At 45.3% G+C, this 21,767-nt stretch overlaps 1 protein-coding gene across 4 annotated transcripts in view; it reads left to right on the forward strand.

The window, feature by feature from the left end:
• The window catches only part of nckap5l (NCK-associated protein 5-like), a 32,678-nt gene that overhangs the window by 6,760 nt on the left and 4,151 nt on the right, over nt 1-21,767 (forward strand). For 3 of the 4 annotated variants that reach the window (XM_046396170.1, XM_046396174.1, XM_046396171.1), the window contains exons 2-8: nt 9,943-10,028; nt 15,899-16,030; nt 16,683-16,751; nt 16,864-16,902; nt 17,013-17,132; nt 18,027-18,119; nt 18,373-21,248. In XM_046396170.1, the coding sequence (XP_046252126.1) occupies nt 15,899-16,030; nt 16,683-16,751; nt 16,864-16,902; nt 17,013-17,132; nt 18,027-18,119; nt 18,373-21,248 (3,329 nt within the window). In that variant the 5' untranslated portion in view covers nt 9,943-10,028. Of the gene's footprint in view, nt 1-7,323; nt 7,669-9,942; nt 10,029-15,898; nt 16,031-16,682; nt 16,752-16,863; nt 16,903-17,012; nt 17,133-18,026; nt 18,120-18,372; nt 21,249-21,767 lie in introns of those variants that run through there. The other variant, XM_046396172.1, reaches the window with a different exon arrangement.

Genomic DNA, 21,767 nt, shown 5'->3' on the forward strand with positions numbered 1-21,767 from the left:
GGCAGGTTTTGTCTACATTCAGGCTGAGCTGTATCCTCTGTGTTGAACAGTCTTCCTTTGTGCACTCCTAGCAGTTTATTTTCATTTGTCTTAAAATAAAGTTGTTATTGAGGAGCTTTATGCGCCCCCCCTTCGATCCCTAAACCCTCTCCCACAAGGTGCTCAGTGAACGGCTCGTGCTTGGCTGTTTTCAAATTCTCACAAGCTTCCTGTTTCAGCACCTCTCCATCAGCTCGACCTACATGCCTCAGAAAACATCAGCACTCTTCCCATGGAGGCTGTGTCAGTGGATGTGTGTTTAGAGGCTTTAACAGGGATCTCCATATATAACCCTCTATATTATCTCTGATTCTGTGCCATAAATAGGTCTTTCTCTTGGCCAGAGCTTGGGAAAAGGAAGTGGATGATGAGTATGCCTGGCTCAGCCGGGCGAGTTTGAGCCGCTCCGGCTGGTGGCCAGATGTGGAGACTCTGGCCATCACCAAACCACTCAACACCCCTCCTGTACCTTCGCCTGTCTGGTGTCATTATTCTCTTATTGTTGGAGCTTAGATATCACAAAGTTGAACTTAGTCCAGCTCTTTTGAGGACATCACAAAGCTTATCAACTGCCTCAGTTAAGAACTCTTAAGTTATTAAACCAGCCTTAACTAAAGAAACATCAGAACCAAGAGTGGAGTGCATAAAGACACAGTGGCATGAAAGACACCCAGGTTCTAGTCCTGTGTCCCTGTGTCGAATGCTAATTCATCTCTGTAGTATCTGCTGAGCCTTTCTATCTCTGCTGATCTTTATGACTTTATTGCAACCTGGGGTTCTTGTCTGAATAAAGAGCGGATTGGTCAGTCGTGCTGTCGACACCGTGCTGATTTCCCACAGTTTAAAGTGAGGCCACCAGGCATCATTCAGACAGAATCGGGTGGAGATGAGCGCAGGGTTGTGCGACCATGTGGGAGAACACAAACGTTGGCAGCGTATCATCGCCAGGTCCCTGAATTCTGCCTGGGTAGCGCCCAGTTTCCGGCTCCTGCTCCTGGGAGCGACACCTCTTCCAGCGAGGCTTTCTCCATCCTCAGCAAGTTTGCAGAGTGCTTCTCCTCCCCTGCCGGTGCAGCCTCCTGGCAACACCGTGTCGTTTCAGGCACCAAGCAACATAAAAGAAAGTCGACGCAGTTTGTGCATGTGCCTTCCTCCTCCTTTTGGACTATTCGACAGTATCTGTTTGCCCTGATACTGACTGTGTCATATCATCCTCATTTGACTATCCACTGCAGTGTGGCATCATGTTGTGTTTCTCTTAAAGTTAATTCTCTTTCTCAGCCTAAAGGCACTACTCATACCCAGACTTAACTGGAGGACTGGCCTTGAGTCTGAATGAGTCCTTGAACCCAAAGAAAGCTGGATAGTCTATCTTTGTTTTACAGTGTGTTCATACTACTGTAGCACCTCTGTAGACTGGACATGATGGCTGCTCATGACCTGGATTAACTTGTCTGGCCTCTTGTTCAACCTCCACATATTTTCCAGGCATGTCAGGGTTCAGTAGTTTGCTGCAAGTATGACTCACCGACGATCAGGTATTAAAGGCGTTTGCTGACACACATGGAAACGTAGTGTGCAGCTGGACACAATGCAGTTGTTCCTCTGGCAGGCGGTCTGGTTGGCAGGGGACACCACCTCTCTCTGGAGTATTTACAGTGGTATGAAACCTGCCTTTATAGGGGCCGTGACAAATGGTTTTCATTACTGGGCTTTTATGATTGCAGAAATGAACTGGAGAGCATACTTTGAATCTTTTCACATGTGTGGGATTTATTAAGGTCAGCACAGCTCTGGAGCCTCTAAAGTTGTAGATACGGCTGCAAGTAATGATCATTATTGTTTAATCGTTTTGTCTATAAAAGATCAGAATATAGTGAAAAGTGCCTTTCACAGTTTCCTTGGTTGTTTGTTTTGTCTACCAAACAGTCCAGAAACCCACAGGTGTTCAGTTTAATATCAGAGAAGGCTTAAAGATCTATTAAATATTCATTATTGAGAGGCTGGAACCAGGAATCTTTTTTCTGGCCCTTCTACTTAAAAATTATTTAATCCATTTTCAAAATAGTCACCAATTAATTCTCTCTCAGCAACCACATTATTTCAACTCTACATGTGGAGGACATTTCCCCTGGCTTCACGCACAAATATCTAAGATCACCAAGGCAGACCTGAGCAGGTCGCTGACGAAGGCTCACTGACTTCGACTCCTAATGAGCCGAGGTTTCATGCAAATTAAGACGAGAGGCCTCCACCCACACCACCGGGGATTTTATGACTCCAGCTGTAGACCCTGCACATCTCCTCAGGCCTGAGTGTCACATTTCTTGTAGGCGGATTAGCTCCCCATCCTCACATGGATCCATGCACATTACTGCCCATTAAACTGCCTGCCCCTCTATGGGTGTTTGTACCCCATGAGTCTGATTTACTGCTCGTATTCAGAACTTCCCTGACAGTTCCCTCGCTTTGGCCGCCATTTGACCAGAAACAGTAATGGTGGACCATCTGCTAATGTTGCTTCTAGCACTTTGGCCAGAGCTGCCTAAATCTAACAATTATTTTTGTTAGTGTTGTTCTCTCAGTTAAATAGTTAGACTGTAAAATCTGAAAGAAAACTAAAAGTCTGAAGGTGATACCTTCACATGGCTTGTTTTGTCAAGCCAACAACCAAAGAACCACAAATATTCAGTCTACTACGATATGTGACGAGCATACATTTTTAGATTTATGTGCTCATATACATACAATCAAGCCAAATAACGCAAGAAAAAGAAAAGAAAAGCTACCTGAAAGTTATGATATGTTTGTTTGAAAAACAATTCGGACTTCTTTTGATTTTGTTTATTATTTATTTAATTGTTTGGGCTACAAAATGTGAAAAATGTTCACCACTCCTTCATAAAAGCCAGGATAAAATCCATAAGTTGTTTGTTTTGTCCGTGCCAAAATAAGCCAAGACATAAAATGTACTCTTCACTGTAAAGAAAAACAAACAGCAAATCCTCACAAAGATAGTCGGCTTACTCTCATTTATGGAAAAGAAAAGGGTTGAATCATTTCATGTGAGATCCTAGAACTAGAGAGTTCTTTGGTGATGCTATTGACTTATCATTTCAGCTCTAATCTTTGTCTTGTGGATCATATTGTTCTTTGTTTTGGAGGGGTTTGGAGGATTTCCTATGTCACCCCATGTAATCATGACAGGAAGAGCTGCATGTGTTTAAACTGCTTGTTTGATGAAGAGGCGTCAGTCAATGTGCCGACGGTGTGGCGAGTCCTGCTTTACATCTCGTTTGAGTTGAATTTCAATCACATGTCCTGCTCCAGTTTGCCTGTGGGTTAAGTACTTTTCCAGTTAGTTTCCAGGCAGATTTCCTTCCGTTCGTCCACACGTTGTATTGCCCCATGACGTTGCCATGTCCGACTCTCTTTATGTCCACACTGGAGTTTTTCGAGCAGTTAGTGAAGCTCCTCACTTGGGGGAGAAAGTGGATGTTGGAGAGGGTGACAATAGGCCTTTTATGTATGAGTTATCCTCGTTCCCTTGTGTTAGCTCGAGGGGACCACGTGACCGGCTGGCATTCAGGTCATGTTGGCCTGTTCAGCCTTTGACCCTCTTAGAAGGGGAAGCGAGTCCCTCAATGTCCCATTCATGCCATACAGATGTCTGTGTGCGTTAATGTCTGACACAGCAGAGGTATGACAATCCCCTGACGGGCCTTCATTCATCTTTTCCAGTGCAGCGAGTGGTTAACTGTTTCTGTGCTGTGCAGCTGCTGTGTGAAGTCTGCACAACAGGACAGATTCCTCCATTTGGTGGTAAAGATTCACATTTTTTTCAGTTCTGCCTTAAAACAATGCTTCCAGGCCTATATGGACATTATAACAACGTTTGCTTGAGGTAGTCATTTATTCTGTGCGTACTGGCTGTTAAAAGATGCTTTCCATATATGAATTTGTGACTGGGACAAAATTCACTGTCTGGGTTCTGTGCAAAGGTTTATTATTATACATTTTTTAGACTGATCAAGTTTCTTCCAAATCAGGCTGTTTAGAATCAAAGTCCCTCTTTGTGTGTCCCAGGATGATAGCTTGGTTTCTAAATGTCTTATCTAAATGTATCCCAAATTATATGCGCATAATCTGCAAAAAAAATGTGAATTAAGCACAAATGTTTTGAGAATATTAGAATGTGGTTCGAATCGAAAAGAGCTCAGGTCAAACCTCAAACCAACAAAAACAGTGATTGACTTTCTTAATTCTGGCTTTTCCACTCAGGTTTATTCATGCACGATTTGAAAATGTGCGTTAAATCGCACTGGGTGGGGACACACTCAGAGTTTCCTCGCTGAGCTGCAAAAGAATCTGCCTTACTGTGTGTTGGTGATAGCCTTGCGATACGATCTGTGTGTAAGCGAGGTGAACTGTTGTTTCGTAGGCCTGTCTCTTTGAGCGACATGCTCTTAATTCCTCCCATGTCAGTTGACCTTAGGCTGGAGTGGAAGAGTGAAAAGACAGTGTTGACTGGCTATCAGCGGCTCAAAGGCAACAGCAGTGAGTAAAAACTGCTCCGCATCAGGGCTTCTGAATGTTGTTTTGAGGCTGATCAAGGGTTAAGGTCTCAGTTGAAGCAGCGATGGTTGCGTGCGGCCGCTAGGTGGACACAGATTAGAGGCCTGGCGATGAGGACAGACTGGGCAGGACTGCCATATGTGTTACTAAAAGAGGATAAATCCTCACTGGACACGAGCTCTTTTGATCTGGCTGACTTTTGATGTGAAGCTCAGCATCTGCTGTGTGTTTTTGTCTTTGTTGTGGTTAATTTTCGATGACCTGTGCAGTTTTTGGGTTGAGGTTTTTTTGGGGTTTTTTTGTCTTTGGGGTTTTCCCCCAATTTTCCATGTTGGATTTATCAGTTTCTCTTTGTTCAACGCTTATCTTAAAGTCTCTCATTCCAGATGAATTGAAACCCTGCTGTGAGTGTGTGACTTTGGTACAAACTGTATTGACTGTTTTACTCAAATCTGAATGACAATAGCTTGAAACAACTGACATTCATGTGAGCACCCCGGGGCTCTTGATTTAGACTATAGGAAGTCTGGTTTGGGGGCAAAGTCAATTCAGGTCAGTCCTCTTGTCTACTCAATTAGGGTCAAACTGAAAAAAGGATTGGTGCGTATAGATTTCTGTTTAAAAAATAGTTTTTCAGAGGTTGTCCCAGGAATGTTTTGCCCTCCATTGTTGCTTTATCGTGTTATCCTCCCACGCTGAAGTATGAAACCCGTGTTTTCCTCCTGCTGCTGTTGCTGCCTTGGCGCCCAGTCATTTTGTCATCAGACTTGGTTTAGTGTGTCTGGTATGTCTGGGGGATGATGTGGCTTCATTAACAAGGAGAGCAGATGAGTCACACGGGGTGAAAACCTGGAGAGATAAACCGGTGCTGAGACGCTGTGCCGGGATACGTTTAGAAAAGCTGAACCGCTGCTGGCCGGTTCAGACATGACACGGGTTGTAGAAGCACGCTGCACCACACAATGCATCAGACTGTGTTAGAGATGAGACGTTCAGGTGAAACTGGTTTGTCTGCTCAGCATCAGCGGCTCCAGTTTCTCAGGTGTGGAGATTTAATCATTTCTTTCATTAAACGTGATTGTAAAGTGAATATGTTCGGGTTTTGGACCGATGGTTGGACAAAAAACAACCCTGTTTTTTATCTGTGTTCCCCCAGCGTTTAATCTATTAATCAACAAAATAATCAGAAGATAAATCTGGGGCTCCAACTGGTGATAATATTCAGTACTGATTAATCACATTGTCCATAAAATGTCAGAAAACAGTGAAAGGTGCTTGTTGTAATTTCCCCGTAATTTTATCCAGCAGATGTTTGTAATTTAAAACAGAAAGCTTTGACTAAGTGACTAAAACCAATTAAAACCGATGATCAAAATAGTTTTCTCTCTTTTGTTATCCTGGATTAGTTTTAGTTTTGTGACAGGGCTGCAACTAACAATTATTTTCATTACCGATTAATCTGCCGCTTATTTTCACTCTTCAGTTCCCATCATGAATGGCAAAGAAATGCAGCAAATCCTTACATGTTGGAGGCTGTTGCTGTCTGACAGATTTGCTTGGAAAATGACTTAAAAAAAAGATTATTGTCAGAAGAGTTGGAATCATTATCACAATATCTTAAGATCAATATCATTTATCTTTAACTTTGTTTACTGTGTGTTTTGTCTCTTAATTACACTCAAAATACGAGTGTAGTGAGCTGGAGAGTCTGTAACCAAAACGCTACAACAGTTTAGGCAACCAGATGGACTCATGCACAACGGATCCATAAGGCCTAACATGTGCACTGGGTTATTTACACCATATTATTATGTGCATATCATTAATATGATATTATCAATATTTACAACACTCCCGGTTAGCACTTAATTTGTCTTTTAATCGACTAATTGGTTGATCGACTAATCGTTTGAGCTTTATTTGTTGACTGTGACAATATATATTTAATAAGTGGGACATTTTACAGTAAAAAATAATATATATATATATATATATATATATATATATATATATATATATAAAATCAGCTCGTCAGCGCTCTCTGGGGGACAAACGCTGTAAACTCCTCTGTGCTTTCTGATCACCTATTGTCAACCAGTATCCACCAAACACTCATGAAGCTCTGCTGGGCACATATGGTGGTTAATCAAGTATCTTTGGTTTTAGGAAACGTTTTGTATACCAAATAGTTAATTGATAAATCCTGAAAATAATTTTTAGTGTTTGCCCTGTATCTGCTGTTGTGAGTTGATTGTGATTCCCAGTGATTCTTTTCGTTTCCTCAGTGCGGTCTCGCAGGACTCAGTCCAACACTTATCACCAATGTGACTGAGAAAGACAATCCTCTTAGCACAGAGCCTGTTTTCTTTCTAGGCCACTGAATGGCTCTGTGCAGAACTCGTGTCACTTCAGCCCGGCTGTCGGATATCCTCTCTCTGTTACGTTCCTTTGTGTGCTACATGGCAGGGTCTCTTTTGAAACACAACCCCCCCTCTCCACCTCTTTTTATGACCTGAGCCGGCAGCTGCAGGGTTAATGTTTAGCAGCAGCAGCAGCAGCACAGGCAGAGAGGCAGGAGTTGTAGGAGGAGGAGGAGGAAGAGGACGAGCAGGAGGGGTGGAGGGGGGAGTGGGAGAAGGAGAGCGGCAGAGAGGTGGGGGCTGGTCCACAGCTGTTGTAGTAGGCAGGGTCTGTTGGGGTAGGAAGGCTGCCTCACTCGCCCTGGAACAATGGGAGACATGGCAGCCTCTGCAGACAGCACAGGCACACACACAATGCACATGCCCAAGGACGGGCCTTTTCTAGCTGTAGCGTAGAGGAAACCGGCTTCCTCGTCACACTCGCAGGGTGACGCCACTTTTAACAGGGAGGAAAATAATCTCCTCCGCGGCCGGGAAACAGAAATGTAAGGTTGTGGCCTTTCTGTCGCTTTCTGTCTCTCTCTCTCTCCCTCTCTGTTCTTTTTTCTTTTCCTTCTGGTGCCTTACATTTCATTCTGCTGTGAGGAGACCTCTGATGCGCTGACTGGATGACTGAAAAGGCAGCAGGAAAACGGTGAGCTGACCCAAAAATGTGTCCTGTGAAGAATTTTTACAGCCGCCGTGGTGTGTTCTGGACTTCTCGCTGCCTGTTGTTTCAGTGTTTCTGTGTCAGCAGTAAAGCAGATTTTGACTTGTATTAGGTGATGCGACAGGGAGGGAACACGTGTGCTGTGATGTTTCATGATGTTGTTTTGGCATGAATGGACTTGAGGTGACTCTGAAGGCAGGTCTGATTCACTGTGTGTGTGTGTGTGTGTTTATGTTAGCATTAATGTCCGTGGAGCTAGCTTACATTTTAGGACAGTGGCAGCAGCAGGAGCAACTGTTTCCACATAGCGCCGCTTTTATTTTGGCTGAACCAACGCAGAATCACGTAGGACTGTTTCGGTTTGCACAACAATGTGTCATAAATCTGCCAAATGTGTACGGTGGTGGGGGAAAGCGCAGTCTGAATGCCGTTTGTGGTGTCATGGAACAGAAACAGGGTTTGTGTTGTATCAGAGATGGAGGGCCCATGTTGGGTTTCCTCCCTGGGTGTGGAGGTTCGCCTGGCACAGATTTAAGAAGGATCCCTGCGTTCAGTTTGATTGCTCTCAGACATACATGGCGCGCATCCAACCTTTCAGGCCTTTTGGGAAGGGAGCTCCCCTCCTCCATCCCCTCCCCCCACCTCCTCTCCACTGCCTCCGCTCCTCATCCAAAATATTGCTTGTGTACCATTCGTCTCGGTTTACATAGTCAAACATCAGAGAGGAAACGGCACAGAGGGAGTCCGCCAGCCTGATTCTGTCTCACCCACATCTCTTTGATATTTATCTGCATCTTTATTAATGATGCAGACAATCGGTTGATAACAGTCTGCGAAAAAATGCGACTTTGGCCTACATTTTTCGGGGGGGAAGACTCCTCAGTCTGGTTTAATTCCAGCATGTAAGGATTTAGGATTTTGCCTTATTGTTTATGTCTCCCGCCTACACACTATGCCTACACAGCAAGAACTTCAATCTGCGCCTTTTCAGATTGGCAGATGGAAAGGATGGTGTTTGACATATCCTGAGACGGCCTTGGCTATGCCAAATCCCCAAGAGTGCGACTGACATGATTTAAGAAGCTTTTGTGCATTTCTTCTCTCTGCTTCAGCTGAGACGCCTTTGAAATTCTGTGAGGGTTTTTCTTTTGTTTTTTGCTGTTTTTTATTGCCCTCATTCCATAAATCTCATCTGCAGCATCTCACCGAACCCCTTTTGAATTAGAGATTTTTCTAGCATCCAGCCATCAAAACTAACAAGTCCGTCCTCAGTAAATTAATACTGGTGATGTTTAATCTCCCAGGTCTCCCGTGCTTTTTATTTTTGAGCGCTGTGATCTGCCATCTTTGTGATCTCGCTCCACGACGTGGATCACAGATCACGGGTCCTGGCACAGGTGTAAACCGAGGAGGACACTGCTAGACCAGATCATCTGCTCTATTAAAACCCAGATTGAGCAGGCAGATGCTCAACACCTCTAATCCCATTTCAGTTTGACAAGATCTAAAAGGATCAGGCTCTCTTACCCCCATGCGCTGAAATGAAGAGTTAAAGGTGCAGCTCGCCACATAAACATGTCTGAAGTGATGAGACGAAACGCCGGCTGGAGAGGCGCTGCAGCAGACGGGGCGTCCCTCTTAGGGTTTAAATGGACCCTTTGTAGAAAGTAATTAACGGGGACTCTGTTAATGGGGAATCCCACATTCGACCGAAAACTTGAATCATGGCGTGACACTCGGCGTGTAAAGTCTGTGCGTCCGGCGTTATCAGAAAGACATTAAAAGGGAGTTCTTAAACGCTGCGTCTGCTGAATTATTCATCCGTCTTTCTTTCATTACACTTTACAATGACTCAGAGATGAAAGGAAAGACGAGAGGAGGAGAGGCGCAGAGCGAGATGGAGGAGAGTGGGGGCTTGTGGTCTTGGCTTTGCTGGCGTCTGCCGAGCGCTGGTGTCTCCCGGGGGCAATGGAGCGCCTTCCTCTCCTCCCGGTTTCCTGTTCACTCGGAGGAAAGCTGCAGCCTTCGCCCTCCACAGTGCGATGCGGAGGTGACATTGGTGTCAAACCATCTGGCAATCCAAAACTCAAAACCCACCACCAAACTTTTCAAGATCTCGTTGCACATGGCGAGATCTTGTGGTTTCTGTCTCGCTATTCGAAGACACAAACAGGCAGAGATGTCGGGAGGTTTTTTTCTGCTGAGGAACAATGCTGGGACTTTATTTATGAAAATGCCCTTGTGTTTTCTCTCCCTCAGCCCCTTGGTTTTGTTGTTGGGAGACAGCGGTGCCTGACAGGAGACTGACTCCTCTTCAAGGACCATAACGAGAGCTGAAACCACAGGTGAGTGCAGCCATTTGGAAAAACAAGAAACGTGACCATTTTTTAAACAGTTCTCTTGGGCTACAACTATTATTTTTATGTGTTTTCATTGTTTTTCATTCTGTAAAGTGTCAGTACTAAAAATGCTCATCAACATCATCCAGAGTGCATCTGCATCTTCTTGCTTGTTTTGTCCAAAAATCCAAAGATATTCAGTTCACAATAATACAAGTCAGTTTTTGTTTTAATCAGTCAAGTTACTCTAAATTTCTTGATGTTAGACCAAAAGCCCAAAAAATACTCAGAAAGGCAGCAATTGGGAAACTGAAAACTGTGAAAGTGAATCTTGCGACGATGCTTTTAGTTTTCTTCGTCCGGCCAGCCGTCACAAACTTAGAAGAATAACAAGTAGAAAATCTGAAGGTGGAAAAGTTTCTGTCGTTTAGGCTGTAAACTGAACTGAAATCATAAACAGATTATTAAAATAGCTGCAGATTAACTAATCACCTGATCGATTTGTCGTTGTGGCTCCAGTTTGGAGGGAATTGATGGTCGAATCAGGCTTGTTGGTAATTTCACAAAATCACTTTGCGCGTCGCTGATGCACACTGGGGTTAAGTTAATCCGAGCTTTGCAGCCGTCGCTGGTGGGTAATTTGTTGAAAGGACGCCGTGTCTGTGTATTCACAGTGGATGTTAGTTTTCCTCTGGGGTCAGGTTGCACCTCGTTTGTTTGCGGATGAATGCGCAGCCGTGTCCCCACAGCTCGCTCTTCGTGTTCAGGTGTCGCGTGGAGCAGCAGCAGCAGCAGCAGCAGCACATCATGCTCTCTTGGCTCAGAGGCGAACACATGATCCTCTCTGCTTTGTTCACTGATTGGAGCGTTAAGCTGTGAACGTTGAGCCTCGCTGCACTTTGTTTACATTCGCCACAGTCGCATTTAGTGGCTGTTTTTTCAAAAACAAAAAGCTCTGCGGCGCCTTTGACCTTCACTCTTATCTGTTCGCGTCTTCTTCCTTTTTCCTTTTTTATTATCAGCATCCTTTCCTCTGTTCGCTCGTGTATTCCCTCATTTTAGGAGTCACAGGAAACAAAATGAAAACTTTTGTTGTTCTTTCACTGCAAAACAAACATGATTGTTATGTTTGCTACTGGCCATGCATATGGATTCACAGCAGCTTCTGCCCTGATTCTGTATTTCACGAGATGTTTCAGGAAAGTGAAAAATGATCCTACATTTCAGTGTCACGTCTCCAACAGCCCAAAACCCAAAAATAATTCAGTTAACCATCAGATACCACAATGAAAAGCATTACATCCCTCAAATATTTGGCATTTTTGCTTGGACTTGACTAAAACGATCAATCAGTGAATCTGCTGATTATGATTTTATTTCTTCTTGTGCTGTTTTCTCTGATTTCTTTTCTCACCCAGCTGCGATGTACCATTTTTCAGAATCAGAATCAGAATCAGAATCAGAATTCCTTTATTATTCCCTGGAGGGAAATTCTTGAAGATTATACAAACATTTTCAGTTAGACCCTCACCTGCTACACCTGAGTGTTTCTGCTGTGTGGTAGCGATGCTTGTGCTTCAGTGGAGGCTCTGGATGCTCCCCCCGCCTCTCAGCAACATCAGCTCTGTTTGCATTCCCCTCGCGGCTTTCCTCCATCAGCTCCCACAGCACCAGCGGCTGTAAGTCTGCCAGCCGGGCTCTGTGGAAGGAGCTCCCTGGCACTGCAGCCCCCCCCCCCCGTCGGGACACATTGACCCTGTCCTCTGCCCCGTCAATGAGCCTCTGTGTGCACAGTTTCAAGCCAGGCTCTGAAATACCACCGTGATGACAGTAATGCAGTTTACAAAGCAGCTGGCTCGCTCTCGCTTTCTGTCTGCCTCTTCGTTCTCTCTTCTTGTCTCAGTAGTGAGACAGATTAAAGTGCTGTGCATCAGAAGTAAAACAGGCCTTAAGACAGAATGTGAGAAAAACCCTAAAATGCCAAACATTTTCTGGTTTCAGCTTCTTTTCTTTGTGGTATATGGCAGTAAACTGAATGTGTTTGTGTTCATTTCCATCACTGTTGGACCTTGAGATGAGTCATCAATTAATCGAGTGATTAGAGTGATCGGTCGAGCACACCCACACAGCTGTGATGGCTTTAAGTTTGTTTGTCAAGTGCCATACGTGAGCCACGAAAGGCATTAAGACAATATAGAAAAGAAACAAGATGGTATTTAAACAAACATAAATGAAGAGTAAAATAAGTTCTAAGTTAACAGTTGAAAGTCAGATGAGGGTTGGCCGGTCAGAGACGTCTGGACGCTTCATAACGGACAATCAACCCACAGAAAATTAATTTGCTCTTGTTTTGCTCTTGTTTCAGTCATTTTTTAAAGCAAGTTTTCTCTGATGGCAGCTTCTCCTGCTGCTCCTCTCTTGTTTTATGATTCAGATGAATATGTGATGAATATGAAAGTTATTCATTGAGATAATTATTGTCAAATTCGTCTGTGATTGATACCGAATTGTTTGATAAACCAACAGCAGAGTTTAAGGATCAGGTCTTTTCACATTCAGGAAGCCAGTGCAAAGATCTGAGGACTGGAGTGATGTGTGATTAATAATGACTGAACCCCATCGTGTTGTGTCGTCAGTTGATCAGCTCTGTGATCGGTCGTCAATAGGACTTAGATCCCGCAGTCGTTTTCGGCGTGAAGGCCTGTTGCATTCTGCCTAAATGGGACACGGCTTATTTTAGGAAACGCTTCTTTCTCGTGGCATTTTCGCTGAGGCTCGTGACGTTAGCTCTGCACATCAAAAGAAACCACGGCGGCCGGGGCAGAACCACATTTTCATGTTTATATTTAGCCTCACTTTTGTTGTCTTTTGGTCCACGCTGTAATTTCCATACAAATGCATACACACACACACACACACACACACAGTGAGAGAGAGATGTGTGCATGTTTCCCAGCCCTGCTGCCCGCAGCTTTAATGTGCATTAGTGAAGAGAAAAGCTGGTATTTATAACCACTCTGTATTGTTCCTGGATCCAAGGTCAAGCGGATGGCTAATATCTGCTTCCGTTCTTAGATGGGCTGCATTGATCAGCTCTCCATTATACATGTAGACCTGACTGTGTTGAGTCAATGGTAGCTCAATAAGCGGCCTACACTTTGGCTGGTGCTGATCAGGTTTGCCGTTCGGGGCTGACGATCCCCATTCTCAGCGATGTTCGATAATCTTCCTGTAAACGCTTTGCGAACAGCTCGCGTTACAAGCTCTCTGCTGATTTCTTATGACACTTTGGGAAGCTATGGAACATTTCACAGTGAGCATAGTTTTATGCTTGCTGTAAGTGTTGTTTTATACCAGAGTATCACCCACGTGATGCTTTTTTGGACTGCAACTAAAAGATTCATTTCATCATTGATTCATCTGATGATTATTTTTGCCAGACCAACAGCACAACCCAAATACATTCAGTTTCCTGTAGTGTGAAGACACGAGCTTTCCCTTTGAGAAGCCGGAACCAGTGAAGCTTTGACAGTTTTGAATGAAAAATTCATCTAAATAATTTTCTGTTGATCAATTAGTCTACTGTGAACTATGAAAAGGGTTTGTTTTGTAGTTTTCAATTTAAGGCATAAGGCTGTCGTTACGATCATCAGCAAATCAAAAGGAGATAGAAGCACACTGTGTTCTCAGTACTTCTTCCCTCTGTGTGTGGCTCTCAGCCACAAGGCTGTTCACTCCTGCTGCTTTAAAGACATAAATCTTTAAAGCAGCTTTAATGAGTATTTATGTACTAACAATGGATCACATGACTTGCCTGTATGTGAGAGGGACCTGCAGAGAATTATCACTCGACTCTGGAGTTCCCTTCAGTTCCACAGAGTAGTTTTTAGCCCCTTTCAGTCCATTGTTTCGGTTTTCTGGCCCTCAGCTTGTTTTGGTTCGTTTTCTGTAACTGCACATCACCAAGTCTCATCACAAAACGGCCGAGGAGGGACGAGCATTTAGCAGAGACGCATTCAAGACCCAAAACACAAGTAAATTAGACAGCGATAGAGCTCTATGGCACAGAAGAGTAGCATAAGTCAGGCTTTATGAAATACTTGTTTTTAGGATCAATTCGTTGTTAGCTTTTGTCTTTTTATGGGGTTTAACAACTAAAAAAATGTTGCGTAACAATAGATTATGTTGTTCGTGTTCTAAAGAAAGAGTTGTAAATATTTTGAAACACATGAAAAACATTGAGCATCCTGCCCTCTAAATATCTGAATGTTTCTGTATGCACACACACACACACACAGCGGTGTGTTTGTGTGTACCACCTGTCCAAGACAGGAAAGCTGTAAACTGTGCCAGTTCCTGATTGGCCTCCAGCCACAGAATGAGGCTCGTCTCATCCGCTCTAATGACTCCTTAAGATGTGACGGTTGGATCTGGGTCCACGGCAACACGCCTACTTCCCCTCGCAGTCAGTCAGCACACGCACTCACACACACACACACACACACACATACACACACCTGGAGCCAGGCCTACTCGACTGGTTCTGGGCCATGTATCCTGCAGTGTAGCGAGCTCACAGCCTGTGTGCTCAGCGTGGAGCTGCAGTTTGATCTGTGGACTTGCTGAAGCACACGAATATGGACACAAAGGCTCATCTTACTACTCAATGTGTGAATCTGAAACAATGCAGGATGGATGGATTAATGAGTTTGCTCAGTAATCCTCAGTATACAGCAGGTACTGTGATGCAGAGCCAGCGACAGGCTCTGCAGCGTAGACACCTTAGCCCTGTAGGTTTGGGGGGCTTTTCATTAAGCTAATGTGTCTGCTCCTTCCATCCCTCACGACTCTTCCTCACCTCTCAGCTTCTCCCAGCAAGGTGAGCGATGAGCGAGGAGACACCGGTTGTTGCTTAAAGCGCTGGAAGCCTCCTTGATTGCTCATCTCCTCAAGGTACATGTGAGGGACTGGAAGATCCTCCATGATGGCGAAGGGAGGGGAATGATTTGTGGGCCACACGAGGAGAGAGGATGCACCTGTGGACTGTCCACCTCTGTGTTGGGAATGAAACCCTGAAGAAGTGTTGAAACATAATGTTATGGCCATCGGATAAACGGAGTGTAAACAGAGCGTAATGTTATTAACATCAGTCTGGGGAGATGAGAACAGTCTGACGTGAAGCAGATCTCGGTTCACGAGTATCCTCAGTGTGTTTGTTTTGGTTTGCTCAGTGAAGCAGACGGGTGGGGTTTACTGCAGCAGGAGGGTTCAGATACAGACAGCTGGAATCGACAGAAAATTAATCAACAATTAGCATCATGATGCAAACGTTTTGCTGTCTCCTCATTTTGAAATGTGAAGGTTTGCTGCTTCTCTCTGTTTGAAATCTTTTTAATCTAAGTATTTTTTTATGTTGCTGAAGGCTTTGGGAAACTCCAATATTTTTGACGATTTTTTGACTTAAATCAACTAAATCAACTAGCTGCGTTACCTTTGTCAGAAGACACTTGTAGATGCCTTCTTGTGATTGTCTTCATGTTATGGCTCCCCAGCTGCAGATAGTTGCTTTTACAGTTTCACTTTCACAGTTCTCAGTTTGATTTACATTTATGTATTTAAACTCTGTGGACAGTGTCCCCTTACTGTCCAGCTGACCAACATGTAGCTCGTCTACACAAAGCCCTGAGTTGGTCAAAATGCTGAAGTCATTAATGTAAGTTCAGACCAGTGGGCGTCTTTTGCCCAGTGTATCACCTGTCAGGCTAAAGGCTGCCCTTCACCCATTGATTTTTAAGAGTCAGAAGTGCCGGACGCCGACGTTATTTCCTGTAGAGGTTGTGAGGGTGATGATTGCATCGTCTCCTTCTGTGTTTCAGATGAGAACAATGTCTGATGAGACAGAACAGAGAATGTGCGATGAGGACTTCGGTTCGGACGAGGAGGGAGACGTGGAGTCTTACCTGGAGGACAACAGCAGCGAGCTCATGGACCGACTGAGAGAGCTAGAGGCGAGTGAACTAACAAAACACTCCGCAAATCACAAGTTAAATTTGAATAATGAGCAGATTTACTGCAGGAGACCTGAAGTATATAAATTAAAAATCCTGAACTTGTCCTTTATATAATTTTCATTTATTCTTTGATAATTCTTCATAGAATTTTCACCCATCCAACCCATCTTTTGCTCAAAACAGGCAACAAGAACACATCTAAAATATAAGAAAATAAACAGCATGACAAACGACAGAAAGGGAAACGTGTTCTCATTGACATAAAAATAACATGTTGATACAGCTTCACAAGATCTTAACTTCCTGCACACAAGAGGAACTATTAGTCACTACAGTTTTTTTAATCCAGTAGCTGTACAACCACGTAATTTAAAATAAACTACAGCTAACACATTATTTCACCTTTATTCAGTTTGTTCTAGTTTTCAAAAGACTTTACACTTTGACCTGTGCGCGACTAAAAGGCGGGTTGTTAATTTAAGCCTGAAATTTACAGAAATTTGCAGAACAGCCTCAGCAGTGTACCACTAAGGACTACATTTAATTTAATTTAATTGTAAACACGACACAAGAAATAAAATCTAAATAAATGATGATTGCATGTGTTTTTCAGCAGCATGTTTTATTGTTATTTATCGTCTCCTCACAGGCGGAAAACTCTGCTCTGATGTTGGCTAACGAGAGTCAGAGAGAAGCTTATGAGAGATGCTTGGATGAGGTGAGCCCATGCTGCAGGATAGAAATAAATTTAGCAATGAAGAACGTTTAAAAATTCAGCTCAGTCAAGTCATCTAGAAAGTCACTGTCTGTCTGTAATATTCTGTTATTAGGTGGCCAACCACGTGGTCCAAGCTCTGCTAAATCAAAAGGTAAAGTAAAGCCACATTTCTGCTTCTGACTTATGGACCATTTTAACTAACTGTGGTGTCACAGAGTGAGGTCTGTCTTTTATCCCACTGCTCTGTGTGTCATTGGACAGGATCTGAGAGAGGAGTGCATCAAACTGAAGATGTTGGTGTTTGACCTGGAGAGGCAGAACAGAGCGCTTTGTGAGCTTTTTCAGCAGAAACTTCCCAACCACCCCACTGCTCACTACCAGGTAAATCGACTTAACTTCGGTTGTCATGTTATACATCCTGAACTTCCTCCACCACCATATTTACATCCTGTACTTAAGTATTTCTGCATTGATGTATCACTACTTTTACTTAAAGGGAATAAGGTAAATTTTACACATGGCTCCAGAGGGAGCTGTACGAAGTGTGATTAAATAAAATTGCCTCAAATGATGTCAGTTGCGTCGGCATCTGTTGGGGCTAGTTTGAGAAAACAAAAGTCATGGAGGTGGGGAGTTTGAAAGAAGAAGCGAGTTTACCACACCTCTGTAGCTAATCGAGGTTCGGGGCTCCAGGCCACATTAGCTGCTGCTAGCATGGCACACTTGAAGCTCCCACTGAGCTGTCTGTGGGTGAGTTGCATTGTGGGTAATGTGGGCATTATTTTACAAGGAAGAAGAAAGTGTGGTACTCATAATACTGACTTCATTTTAATTACTTTAACTACCAGGTAGTTTAATCTACAGCAGTTTATCATATCTCATATTCTGATCTTGTGTTTAATTTTTAAAATCACAATCTGCAAAGTAACCCGTAACTCCAGCTGTCAGATGATTATGTAGTGGACTAAAAGCACAAACTAACATAAAATTGAAATACTCCAGTAAAGTAGAAGTACCTCAGAAGTTTACTTCACTACAGTACTTGAGTAAATATAGCCAGTGCACAGCTCTGATTCTCATGACCAGATGGAGTTTCTAATTCGTCCTCATTCTTTCAAACGCTGGTGAGCCAGTAAATGGATCTCAGTCTTTTCACTCCGGCTCTATATTGTTCCAGCAGATGCCAGGACAATGTAGCTCCTAGTTGTCTGCGTATACAATAGCTTGTAGTGTATACAGTGTCATCATAATTGGCTCATGAATCTCCTGTTACAGGTCCAGGCGGGACCACTCCCAGACTACAATGCACAGCTGCACAATGACTCCGCCAAGCAGGTGGAGCCTGCACAGACTGAAGCACAAGCCAAGGTGAGTCTCGCAGTAAAGCTTTACCAAACATGCAAAAACAGTGGCATTACCTCACAAGACCACAATGTGTGTGTGACTTTACAACTTGCTCTGACATTTTTCGACTATTGTGCTTTAAAAAGACCTCTGCTGCTAATCTGCGCTGCACTCATTTCCTGTACGCACACACTCTAAAGGTCTTCATGAACCAAATTGTTTGGCTCTCAGTGAAGCGCTGAACTGTACGCTGATAAAGATCTCTTTCTCTCCGAAGGGAAATGGCTACCGCACACAGCACGCCTCCCCGGGCCCCCGTGGACCTGCCACTTCCATGGAGGCCCTGTCTCCCTTTTTCAAGAAGAAAGCACACATCCTGGAGGTCCTTCGCAAGATGGAGGAGACGGACCCTCTGAAATTCCACCCGTCCACGACGAGCTTGTCTTTCTGCGATTACAGCCAGGTGCTCATGTCCACAGAGGCTGTTTTGGCCACTGCGGACCCCCTCCCGCTGCAGTGCAAATCCCACCACTCACACTGCCACTGCTCCTGCTCCGACACTGACGCACACCAGCATGTCAACGGCGACGGGGCGGTGAAGTGTGAGGGAGGGAACACCTGCTGTTTGCACTGCAAGAGGAGCCCGGACAGTCCTCCAAAGCCATGCAACCACTTCTGTAGTCCCTCAAAAGCCAACTCCGCCACCCAGAGCCATGTAGTTCCTGCAGCTGCTATAAGCGAATGTCACGGTAAGAGCAGAACAGTGGAGTCTGTTCTCTCGTCTAAACAATGCACCAAGGATGAAGCCCACCAGCAACCAGCAGGCACCACCGCTCACTCCTCCGTCACAGAAGCAGCCGATCAGAGCCTGGATGTGATGGGACTGGAACAAGAGCAGGATCGCTCTGAGACTCGTCTAAACGCTGCTGCCTCTGAGGAGCTCACTGCTTTCTGTCCCACCTCCCAGAGCGCACAGATCTCCCACTGTGACATGGAGACGAGCGACGGCGTTCTTAACGGCTTAGCGCTCTCCTCCGACGGCATGTCGAACGACCCCTCGGCTCTCCCCGAGCAAGACAGCACAGATCAGGAGGCTTCTTCTGTGAGAGCCAGTGCCTCCGTCAGCCCCAGCCCCTCCTGCCTCAGTGACGTCAAAGCCGCCGCCATCAACTCCCCGTCCAAACTGCTCAAGTTCTTGAAGATTCCCTCGATAGGCGAGAAGTCTCAGCCTTCAACCTCTGCTGTCCGTCTGAGCCCCCAACTCACCCGCAGCTCCAGGATCCCCTGTCGCACCAACAACTACGAGGTGTACCACTCTCCTGTTCCCACACGCAGAGCCACCACCACAGAGAGGTGCAGGCAGCCCCCTCCACCGCCCTCCAGATCTGAGTCCTACCCCGCCACACACTCAGCCCCAACCTCCCCTCCGCAGCCTGAAGACATCTGCTCCCCACCCGCTAAGGAAATAAGCTACAGCAGCCTCTCCGCACCCAAAGCCAGTGCAGGCTCAAAGATGGGAGCTCCCTCCTCCTCACCCAAAGTATCTCAGAGGGTCCCTCATTATGAAAATGTCTGTAATATGTCTACCGGCTCGAGAGAGGACGAGCCGTCCCAGGGCCTTGAGAAAAGAACCACACTTCCATCCCAAACGAAGACGAATGGTGGTGAACGGAAGCTCGTTAAATCGCTACCAGAAAGTGTCCTCAACCCCCCTCCTCAACGAAAGCAGTCATCCTCTTCGACGTCAGAGTCCACATCAGATGATGAAGAGGATTCAGACAGCCCAGTGTGGGTTAATCATCACAGCCTACCAAACCCTGCCCTCAGTAAAGCTCAGAGCAGAGTTAGCTACTCTCAAACCAGAGAGAAACAGGAGGCCGATGTCAGGGAGATCACTGTGCAGGGCTCTGAGGTGGCCCAGCCACCGCCTCCAGCCAGGAGGAGCGACTCCTCTTCCATTCCCAAGAGGCCTGCAGCCGGGGCTGCGAGATGCCAGGCTGATTCCAGTCACCACGCTTTTAAAGACAGGCTGGCTGCGCTGGGCAAGCTGAGGAGCTCCGAGGATTTACAGGTCGGTCTGAGGCCAGTTGACACGGTGAACGAGGGCACCTACGGAGAGGAGAGGAGTAAGACGGCAGAGAGGCCCATGGAGCTCCATAAAGAGGAGCAGAGACATTCAAAGTACACAGACTCTTTGGACGGTAAACCGAAAGGTAGTGGTAGTGGTTTGAAGTACCCCGGTTCTTCTCAGCTGTATGAACAGGCAGTAAAATCTTCAGGTCCAGCTGTTGTTAAACAAGAACTGTGTGTGACCAAGCCTGAAGGCTCCAAGAGCAAAATAGGTTTGCCATCCCCCAACACAGATGCTCCACAGGTACTGCGCAACAACATTAAGTGTCCTGGCTCCCTGAATCTGGCCTATAACCTTAAACCAGGTGTTGGCCCTCACAGTAGCAACAGCCCCAACAAAATCCCTCCAAAGTCCCCGTCCAAACCTTGCCAGGGCCCGTCCATCCACAGAGGGAAGCAACCGGAGGCCCCTCGTTACTCGTCCAAATCAGAGGAGAGGACCAAGATCAGCGGGAAAGGGAAGAAGAATCCGATGTACGGAGACAGCCTGCCACCTCCTCCTCCGAGACCTCCAACGTGTGAGGGGGAGAAGCCATCGCAGCCGGTCCCTAGCCCGCAGTCCGCCATCGAGCAGAAGGTGATGAAGGGCATCGAGGAGAACGTGCTGAAGCTGCAGGAGCAGGACCGAGGAGGGCAGACCAGCGAGGTCAAGCAGAAAACCTCCAACGGCATTGCGAGCTGGTTCGGCCTGAAGAAGAGCAAACTGCCCGCCCTGAGCCGCAAGACCGACGCAACCAAAGCAAAAGATGAGAAGAAGGAGTGGAAGATCAACATCCCCTCAGTGGGCAGGGACTCTGTGAAAATGGCCACCAGGTGTAAAGAAGGAGTGGAAGGCCTGAACATCTCGACTCTGATGGAGAAGGCCGAGGGGCTGAGGAGGGCCCTGGAGGAGGAGAGGGCGTACGTGGAGAGGTCAGGCCGGGGTCACTCCTGTGAGGTGGTGATGGACCAAGCTCAGGGACAGCTGGCTGTAATGTACAGAGGAGCTCGCTCGGACAACTTCATGCAGCAGCTGCTTAACAGGTGAGGACAAGGACAAGTGGATGATTGTGAGGCTGCTGTGATAACAAACCGTGCTTTTAAAACAAGCAGTTTAACATTTTTGGGACAAGTTTATCTTTTGGTCACAGCTAAATAAGATCAGTAAGAGTCTCATGTCTTCTTTAGAATCATCAAGCTACTGCTTAAGCTAAAATGCCTAAAATTCACTTATTTCAGCCTTGCAATAATGAAAATTTGTTATTTTTCTTCTGTGAAGAAATCGTCACTCGTGTTTTTCTCTTAAATAGAAATTCTTCATAGAGCTATAAAAATTGTTAATATATTTTTTTATATTGTATACAACAAGGCCAAACGCAGTGTGTTTTGTGTAATCAGTAAGGCAGCGTGACACCAAACAAACGCGACCTAATTTCGACTTTAAAGCTGGAATTAGCTCGCCTGTAGTGATTCATGGTCTCCACTCAACATGCAGTTAGAACCCACAGCTAATGATGATGTGCTTCATGAAACCTTTCAAGAGTCATAAAGAAGGTGAGCTAA

This window comes from Scatophagus argus, chromosome 8 (genome assembly GCF_020382885.2).
Source record: "Scatophagus argus isolate fScaArg1 chromosome 8, fScaArg1.pri, whole genome shotgun sequence".
NCBI lineage: Eukaryota > Metazoa > Chordata > Actinopteri > Scatophagidae > Scatophagus > Scatophagus argus.